This window comes from Caretta caretta, chromosome 16 (genome assembly GCF_965140235.1).
Source record: "Caretta caretta isolate rCarCar2 chromosome 16, rCarCar1.hap1, whole genome shotgun sequence".
Lineage (NCBI taxonomy): Eukaryota > Metazoa > Chordata > Testudines > Cheloniidae > Caretta > Caretta caretta.
The window spans coordinates 24,126,001-24,135,920 of NC_134221.1; the positions used below are offsets into that span (position 1 = coordinate 24,126,001).

The window sequence follows — 9,920 nt, forward strand, 5'->3', positions numbered from 1 at the left end:
ACGCTTACTTCTGCGCTGCTGCTGGTGGGGGGCTGCCTTCAGAGCTGGGCACCCGGCCAACAGCCACCCAGCCCTGAAGGCAGCGCAGAAGTAAGGGTGGTAATACCACTACCCCCCTAAAATAATGTTGCAACCCCACTGCAACTCCCTTTTGGGTCAGGACCCCCAATTTAAGAAATGCTTGTCTCCCCTGTGAAATCTGTGTAGTATAGGGTAAAAGCACACAAGACCAGATTTCACAGTCTGTGACATGTTTTTCATGGCCATGAATTTGGTCGGGCCCGACTTATACTAAATCATCCTGGATGTCCACTGTGTTTTCCAGCTATTTCTAATGTTTTATATCACCTCTTTAAATCCTCTCTAGTTTGGGGCTAATACTCTGTGGGTGACTGCAAAAAAATTTCCGCTTAAATATTCTGTTTGTTTTTTCCTGTAAAGTGAGCTACAACTTGAGTATTGGGCTGCCTTGTTCCATCCTACTGTTATCCCTTTGATGTGGGCAGCTATGTGCCTAGGGAGAAACCTCCTCGCTCAGAGCAGGACAGTATGACCTCTGTACAGCTTCACAGAAAGTTCTAGTGCTGTGTGAATTGTCTCATCTTTCTCTTTTTTAGCCTTCACCCTGGTGATCTCTACCCTTTCACAAGAAAGCCCCTATTTATCATTGTGGACTCCTCAAACAGTGTTGCCTATAAGGTAAGGTTTTTGAAAACAGACGTGTGGTGGAGTACAGTGCTTACAGGTAGTCTACAGTTTAAACAAACCAACTATAAATGGGTTGTATTTAGTCTTTTCTGTCGAGGTTGTGCATGCTGGGCAGGATCTGATCTTTTGAATAGGAACAAGAACAGAAGCACATGAATGGCCGCTCATTGGAAAGTAACAAATCCTCCTGGAGTAAAAAAAACAGTTTAAAATTGGGACTGGTGGGAGGTTTATTTTTGTTGTATATCAAAGATAGTTTCTTTTTTGGTGGGGATTACTTCATCTGCTTTTCTACTCCAGATATCTAACCCTCCTACTCTGAGCTGCTTTAAATGGCAGAAAAGTGTCAATGAATAGAGTTTTGCCTTGTAAATAGATGTGTTCATTTATCTGAAAAAAAAAATCTGAATGAGAAAAAAAAAATGAGAAATTAAAAGACAAATGTGCTACAAAAATCAGATATACATTTAGCATCTCCTCTTGTATAATATGTGCTAGAAAAATGACAAATTCCTGTAACTGTTTGCTGTAGAGACATAGTAGAATTATTCAGTGCCAAATCCTCATTACCTGAATTGTAGATTGTTAATGTGGAAGCAAGTGTGATTAATTCCAGAGGCACCAATCACCTCTGGATGACATTATTTCATTAATGAATGTAATGTTCAGAAACATGCTGGGTATGCAAAACTGTCACTTCCTGATGCCTTCCTCTTACAACTTGACTTATTTACAATTAGACAAATGGACATATGCAGCTGTATTTCTAAGGAGCATTAGGGATGTCTAGTGGCCAAATATGCTTGTTCTCTCTCCAGTGTCCATTGTCTGTTTCACCTGTTTAGAGAGGGGTGATAGAGAACAAGACTCAGCATATCAGTAATCATATAATTCAAAATGAGTCTGTCATCAATTTGGGAACACTTTGACCTAAATGTTGTAACACTGCACTGCTTTTCTCTAGTGCCTTTTTGTCAAAGCATCTTGAAGGATTTTGCTATCACTAATGCAACTGGTTTCACCATGATGCTTTGCTTGTAGATATTATCCCAATTTACAGAAAGGAGGATAAATTATTTGATCACAGCCACAAGGAAATCGGTGACAGAGATGGAAATAAACCCAGATCTCTTTATTTTCATTCCAGCTTAGCCACAAGAGCGTTTTTCCTCCCTTCCTGTTACGGCTTCTGAAAAAACATGTAGGCCTGGTATGGGAGAGGGCAGAATTAGGGAACCTCGATACACCTGCAACTCTGGACATGCATGTTCTCTGCCCAGGGGATCTGCAGGTGGAGGTCATGGATTCCCTCATTTGGGCATGCATCTCTCATGAGTCATAAACAATATTTTTGGAAGTAAGTTGCTTTGTAAACTCAGGAATAACTCGGTCCTATCCAAGTGGAGACTGTAGAATTTCTATGCGTAAATAAGACAAACACCTGTCTTGGCCTGAGTTCTGCTCCTCATTTTACTTTGTTTGGTCAGTGATCCAAACCTCTAACTTCTTATCCAGTACATTAGTTGTTATGCCAAAGCTCACGAACCAGCCAGCAGAAGAAAAGAGCAGAGAGAAACCTCTACCCCCAGCTTGTGTGCAAGGGGAAAAGTGGATACTTTGGTCTTCCTTGGAATTGTGTTAACTGCTAGGAACTTGTAGGACATTGGTGATTAGATGGACTCCATTGTTTGTGACTTTCTGGAGAGAACTCAGGAAAGTTAGTGTGAGCGTTTGAAATAGATTTCCTGAAGTTCAGACATGAGGTCCTTAACACTGTTTACAAAACTATCGCCATTCATAAATATGTATATAGTTTTCAATGAGAGGCAAATAGTGGAGTACCCAGCTGTGGTAGTGTTTCCCAGCCCTCGGTAAATGCAAGTCCCATGTTATTGCTCTGCAAGTGTGCTTGGTGACTTGCAGTAAGAATATGTAACTAGTGCTGTTGGCAAATGTCCCTGGGTGAGTTGTGAGTGGAGATGAAATGCTTTGTAGTCAGAGCATGTCAGCGCAGAGAGAGGTTCTGTGCAACTGTGTGAAAAGTCAGAGCCAGTGTAGTGACTTCTTTCCACGCTACTGCTCTGATCCTTTCAGAGAGGACAGTCGCTAGTTTGACATTTAAATGGCACTACTTAGCCGTATTGACAGTAACATGAATTGCTCATAGTACTTCTCCCAAAAGCTGCTTTCTGCTCATGTGCACTCTGTCATTCCTTCTTCTCCTGAAGAATTTAAATGGTGATGACAGGGAGGGAGTCCTGCTGTGAAGTGATGTCATGCTCTTAGAGAGACTCAGCACCTCTGTGAAATACTCTACTCGACTTTGGACTGGCCCTCTGAGGGATGTAGGCACTGTCCCTTATTCCTTAGCCAGCAGAGGTTATCTCTAGGAAAGGTGTCTGGTCTTAAAACATTTTTGCATCCACGGTCTTAGGAAAAAGGAGACCTGCTAATAGGTCTTGAAAAGAAAACGTTCATTTTCTTGTATCTCTTCTCCATCAACGCAGCATGCATAGTCACACTGAACAACATGCTGTAGAAATATCGCCTGGTTCATCCTCAAGCAGGGCACTTAAGCAAGAGAGCTGACCACTGTGCTCTTATGGAGGTAGAGTGGGAGGCAAAAAGGATAGAGGAATGCCTCTGATATTTATATCTGGGTTGTACCCATCCAAAGCTGGGGATTGCTTTATTTAGGAACATTTAGTAGGTGCCCATCACCATGACAAGTGTGCACTTTGCATGGCTTAGATTGAGTAATTAACATTATAAGAGCTCCTCTGCAGCTCACAGTTTTTCCACAGGGACAGAGGAGGAATCTGGCCAGTCAGTTGTGAGAGCAGGTTTTCATAGTTAGTCCACTGGAGAAACCTGGACCAAGAGTCATCTTGCAGCTCTTTCTAAGTAGAGACAGGTTTGTGCTTCACTGTTTCTATTGGGGGCAAGCTCCAGAGGAGCAGGCTGACTACCAAAAGTGCTTTGTCCTCATCTCCTGCGAGCTCTCTTGTGTGCCAGTGAATGTAGCCTGTAGGGTGGGTTGGAAGTGCAGTGATCTGGGCCTCTGCCAATTAGAGAATGCGGAATTTGGAATCGAGGAACTGGGGTATCGTCATATCTTATGTCTGGAGAAGGCAGAAAAGCCTATCTAGAACAAATGCATGTGAGTCGATTTTATACCACATAATGGGAAGCAATTAAGTAATTACACAGAGGGCTGAGAGGGATGGTAGAAGGCTGAGCCAGCTGGTATAATTTGGCTGAGACCCCAATCTCCAGACTACTGTCTTCTGGTACCGCAGGACTCTCCATTATTTTCTGTGGGTGCTCCTCCATTGCCTGGAACTTCTAGTTGGTCTTCTCTATTTCTGTTCAGGGTTCTCCAACATATCCCTTCAGGAGCCCATTCTTAGACAGTCATAGGTAAGATCAGGTTCCTAATCAAGGGTAGCAGAACCAACCCTGTATTCCACCCCCCTTCCATATTGTGCCCCCGCCCCCACCCCGTCCCATGGCTATACTCTGGACTGCCTATTGATGAGTTTGCCAGACCATCGGTACTCTCCTCCATAGGGAGGCCAGAGTTGCACAGCCCTCTCCTCCCCAACTGGCCCACCACTAGGAGGAGACTTTTGAGGAGCAGGAGGCCAGGGCAGATAATGAAGCCACCGTCAAACACCTGTTTCATCCTCTTCTCCAGATGAGGCAGTTATGCCTCTGCCACCATCCAGGGCCGATGATCTTCGGAAATTTCCAGACCTCACAAAGAGGTAGCTGGCGCTCTTCTGATTCCTCTCCTTGAGGTCAGGGATTTGCAGCACAAGCTGCTGGATATCCTGCAGTCAGCAATACCCTCCAGGGTGGTGTTACTTATCAGTCAGGCGCTCCTGGACGTGGAACACCGAGTCTGCAGGCCCGGGTCACAAAGCCCCAAGCTTAGTGGGCTGTGTAGACATACCCCTGGAGTTCTAAATGGTTCCTAAATAGCAGGGGTAGCTAAATATACTGACTCTATGCATACGACAATCTTCAGAAGTTTGAGAGCTGGGGCCCCACTGCTGCTGAAGCCCTGAGTCGCCCCCCCTCCCTGCTGGGCAGAAGCTATAGGCGATATGTATGTGGGGGGGGGAGGGTCATGTGCCCGTGCCCCTCCCCCTCATGTTTTTGCCAGGGTTTGCTAGCCCCGCTCATTGGAGCTGGCAAGCTGCGGCCATGGGGAAAGACAGCAGCAAACAGCAGGGAGAGTTGCTGCTTTTGCTGCTGCGTCTTCCCAGGGAGCTAAGGTAGCGGCCGCTCCCTGCTGCTCCCAGGGGTTTGCTGCTGCCTTGCCGCATGGAGCCAACAGCTGGGAGCTGCAGGGAGGGTCCTCTGAGGATAAGGGGGATTTGCCTGAGGGGGCATGACTCGAGCTGTTGGGGGGGGAGGGCGTTAAATTGTGTGCGTCGCCACGCCCCCCCCCCCCCCGCCCTTCATCTCTAGCAGAAGCTCCTGAACCCACCACCTGGCCACAGGGCAGAAGCCCAGAGCTTTCCCTCCTCCCCGCTGTCCCCAGTCTGGGAGGTGAAGAACGGGTGGGGTGTCTGCGAGCTGCACTGTAACTGTAAAAGAGCCACGTATGGCTTGTGAGCCGCAGTTCAGCCACCCGTGCTATATAGTTCAATCGTATCAGTTTCTTTTTGCCTTGCAGTCATCTGCACAGTAATAGTTTCTGATGATTCTTCATTAGACACCAAAATCTTAATATCTAGTCCATAAATCTCACTTGGGCTCTTCTTGGAACAGAGCTTTTAGCCTAGTCAGTATTTTTCTAGGCATGGGAAATGTATATTACTTTGATTAGACCTGGCCACTGTTAGTATTTTGACATGTTTAAAAGGAATTAGTTTAATTAAAGTACTTTTGCAAGGAGTTTAAATATCAGCTTGTTAGGCAGAAATCAGAAAGAATCCAGAATTGGGACCTCCCTTCTTTTTTGAGCTGAGGGACTGATGGTTCTACAGTAGGTAAATGATCCTTTTGGGGCTTGAACCCAAGATCGTTAACATGCATTTTAGGTTTATAATATGTAATCTGAAGGGAACTATGAATTGCACTGAACCGGCCGCTGTTTCATTAGTGTGAATGTGTGCGCTGGTGTCATACCGACATCCTGATCTCTCTCTTATAAGGCATTGCAACTCTTCAGTTTTAGAAAGATTGCTAGCAGGAAAAGAACAACTCAGATTAGTAACTAAACTGGACAAATGTTTCATGACCTCTTTTTCTATAAGAAGTAGATTCTAGAATGCATCTTCTGCTCCTTGTGTGTGTCAGTGTAGAACAATGCAGTGCTCTGAATTGCAGATGAATTCTTGTAAAATATGGTGTGCTTTTACTAATATTGAAGGAAAATTGATTAAGCAATTAACTTGAAACAGTATTTTCGCATAGCAGCTGCTTAATGGTTCACATTTGTTTTTAAATGGAGCCAATTTTAATACTCATCCTACCTGTGGCTGTCCTATTCCAGTGTGAACAGTCCTACTGCTAGGAAAAAGCAATATTTTTACCTTCATTGGACAGCCAAACTAATGGCAAGGAAAGTAATTGAAAGGGCTAATCCAGGTTGGTCTTTGGCCTGAAAACAAACAAATTTGTTGTTTGGAGTACAGAATATGTTATTAAAGTAAGTCCATTACGGTGATGGGTTACTACCTAAAAGCAATTTGTTTCTATGAAACTAGTGCCTACTTTCAGTTATTGTGTGTGTCCCTTCCTTCCCCACTCATCCCCTCCTTAGTTGTATGTATTAAACATATATTGAGGTTCCAACCAACAAGATAAAATAACAACTGATGTTTTAACTGTTCTGTTACAGAATTTCACAAACTTATTTGGACAGCCACTGGTGTGCTTGCTTTCTCCAACAGCGTATCCAAAAGCATTACAAGGTACAAAGGGGTTGCCTTTCTTCACAGCTTCACTTGTATTATTTTAAAAAACTTAACATTTATCAGCTTCCAAAATGATCACCTTCTGATGCTTTCTCTTCACTTGATGATGACCCCAGCCGGGGGTGAGCAGTGCTTGAAGCGGTGTAGCATGCCCAGAGTTTACTGACAGTTCATGACGAATGACTTTAACATGGCATGATTCAGCTGGAGTCTGTCCAAGCAGCTTCACCAAGTGCCAGAGAGGAAACTCAGTTTGCAGGAGCAGAGACCCAGAAAGTTGCCATCACAGTGCTGGGGTCATAATTCACTTTTTCTATTAGCATTTGAGAGAATTTTTACTACAAATGGAATGTCACTAAGATAATGTTGCCCACTCTATTCCAGGAGCAGTTCTAAAGGCCAGCTGTAGAATCTGCATCAATATCTAGTCTGCAGAATCTCTCTGGCACCAGTGTAGATTTTGGAGGGTTTCTTAAAGAAAACAATTAGTGCATCTCATGGGAAAATGGGTTTTCAGAATGGGCAAGTCAGAGACCAGAATACTTCTGCCAGTTTCTAGGTTAAAGATGACCATGGTCAGATTCCCATCTGCCTTTTTCCATTAGAACAGAGTTTACAGTGTGGCCTGCACTATGGTCAGGAGGTCTACTTGTCAGAGTTTAACGGAAACAACTGCAGCCATTACTTTAGGTAGCAAAATAAATATTTGCTAAATAAGAATATATACGTATTAACTTTCCAATACCTGTAACTGTGAATGGTTCTGGTGTGTATCTGTGAGGGCTGCCAATTTTACCGCTACTTCCCAGCATGAAGTCCAGTCTGCTGACATAGTTTGAGACACAGGAAGTGGTGCTCAGCAAATGAATGCATGAGAGAAGCTGGAGACTTCACAATTGCTTTAAGGTAAGTTCTATTATTTGCTAGAAATTTTTGAGTAGAAAATATTAAAAGTTTTTTGTTCAAGTGAAAACTGCTAACAAAGAGGAATTCGGATTAAATAATAGAACTTACCTATTAAAACAATGTCTCCAGTGGGGTTCCTGTTTAGTGTTAGTAATGCACCCGTAAATATCTGTTGTAACTCTGTTAAGACACTGACCAGTGACCAAAAGGGGGTTCCCACAGTAAAAGACTTCTCTAGCTTCTCTTCTTTCTGTTGTAAGCTGTTAAATAGAGCCAGCAGCACTCCCAAGGAAAGGAGTAGGTTTCTGGAGAGTAACTGGAAAAAACAAAGGGGCATTATGTCTGTTTTGGGTGGGGGACCATATATATCCAAGTGTTGTGTTGCTTGCCTACTTCTTACCAGACCAAAGACGTTTCTATGGGTTTTTGGTAATGCTGATAAACTGTAAAAGAAAGAAATGTTATATGGTGGGTTCAGTTATGATCTTCTTATACAACATCTTACATTGTAAGATTAACACTAATTGTATTAAAACCATGCACAGAACTGGAAAGATCTAAACCACTCAGAAGTATGTGGGGTCTCCTGTGCTCCCATCATGCACATATCTCTCATGAACCTTGACTGGAATTAGTGAGTGCATCACCAGGAGAACTGGCCCCCATCATAAAGGCTGGGAAGATCTTTCCATAAACACGGCAGGTTACTGCCGCAGTTGGAGAGGAATGGAGGGGTCCAGGGGTCTACTCTGGCAGGGACAGCGCTCCTGTTTCACACACCGAATGCATCATGTTGTTGTTTATTATTGGCTTTTAGATCAGTCTCAGCGGGGTAGCCTCTTCACCCTCTTTCTGAACAATCCTTTAATGGCATTCCTATTTGTCTCTGGATTATCAAGCATGCGCAGAGGATTGTGGGAGAAGTGTCAAGATTACCTTAGAAAAATCAACCGGGATATCGCCCAGCTGCTGACCCATTCTCGCTCCATAGGTATGTCCTTAAAGACCTACACGCACTCAACAGAAAACTTACTGGCACAACTTGAGCTGGGTTTCTTTTCTGTTTCTCAATGCTCAGCTGTGCCAAAGAATAATACAGTTCGTGGGTGAAATACACAGCTATTCCATGTGGTGTTTTCCCAAAGGTCTTTTGCCTCAAAAATGCCTTTCTGAATTCAGTTTTCTTTAAGTGTCACCTTCTTCCTCTGCAGATCAGGCATTTCTTCAGTTTTTTGGGGATGAATTTCTTCGTTTACTTCTAACAAGATTCGTCTTCTGCTCAGCCACCATGAGGATGCACAAAATTTTCCGGGTATGCAGGGAACTTTCCCTCTGAGAAAGAGTCACCAGACAAATTCTGTTTTCATGCAAAATTGCCTTGGTTGGGGGTTAAAGGGATTTTCTATCTAACTTCTGTGGCTCTTCTGCTCGTGGGCTTCATTAATACTGCTCATAAGGACTCCTCACATGCTTAAATGAGTATTCATTAATGTATGTGTGAAGCATGTAACGGGTAATGTTAGCTATCCTTACAGGTGGAAAGGCCTTTGTATACAAATGATCAAAACAAGTTTTAACAATATAGTGCATCTGTCTTCTGTTTCCATGTAGAGCATGAAACAATTTATCTGAGTTTGGACACATCCCTCCATTTCTGAAATACACATTCTAGTATGGAGCCTGTTCACGTACATATTCATTTATATAGCACTGTAATTGTACACAGCTGTGTATACTAAGAGTGCTATGTCAAAAAATATAGTCAGAAGACCTCTTGGCACACAGCCTGGAAAATTTATAAACAAGAGTGGTGGGTGGGCTTTCAAATTGGAAAGCATCACAGAATTCATGATTTCCAAAGTGGGGTGGGTGGGTGGGAGTTTTTGAGGAGTGCGAGGGTGCCACACTTCAGGAAAGATATCGACAAACTGGAGAGGGTCCAGAGGAGAGCAACAAAAATGATAACAGTTTGGAAAACCTGACCCCCTGAGGACAGGTTTAAAAAAAACTGGGCACGTATAGCCTTGAGAAAAGCCGCAGGGAGGAAGCTGATAAGTCTTCAGATATGTTAAGGGCTGTTATAAAGAGGAATGTGATTAGTTGTTCTCCATGTGCACTGAAGGAGGACAAGAAGTAATGGGAGATTTAGGTTAGATATTAGGAAAAACTTCCTAACTCTAAGGGTAGCTTAGTTTTGGAGTAGGCTTCTAGGGGAGTCTGTGGAATCTCCAGTGCTGGAGGCTTTTAAGAAAAGGCTGGACAGACACCCGCCAGGGATGATCTAGATTTACTGGGTCCTGTCTCACTGCAGGAAGCTGGACTCGGCCTCTTGCAGTCCCTTTTAGCCCTACACTTCTGCGCTTCTGTGACCTTGAA

General features: G+C 43.6%; 1 protein-coding gene across 4 annotated transcripts in view; it reads left to right on the forward strand.

The window, feature by feature from the left end:
* SCAI (suppressor of cancer cell invasion) overlaps window positions 1-9,920 on the forward strand; it is a 111,039-nt gene that overhangs the window by 92,046 nt on the left and 9,073 nt on the right. For all 4 annotated transcript variants that reach the window (XM_075120411.1, XM_075120412.1, XM_075120413.1 and 1 more), the window contains 4 exons: window positions 618-699; window positions 6,563-6,635; window positions 8,362-8,535; window positions 8,756-8,856. In XM_075120411.1, coding sequence (XP_074976512.1) covers window positions 618-699; window positions 6,563-6,635; window positions 8,362-8,535; window positions 8,756-8,856 — 430 coding nt within the window. The remainder of the gene's footprint in view (window positions 1-617; window positions 700-6,562; window positions 6,636-8,361; window positions 8,536-8,755; window positions 8,857-9,920) is intronic.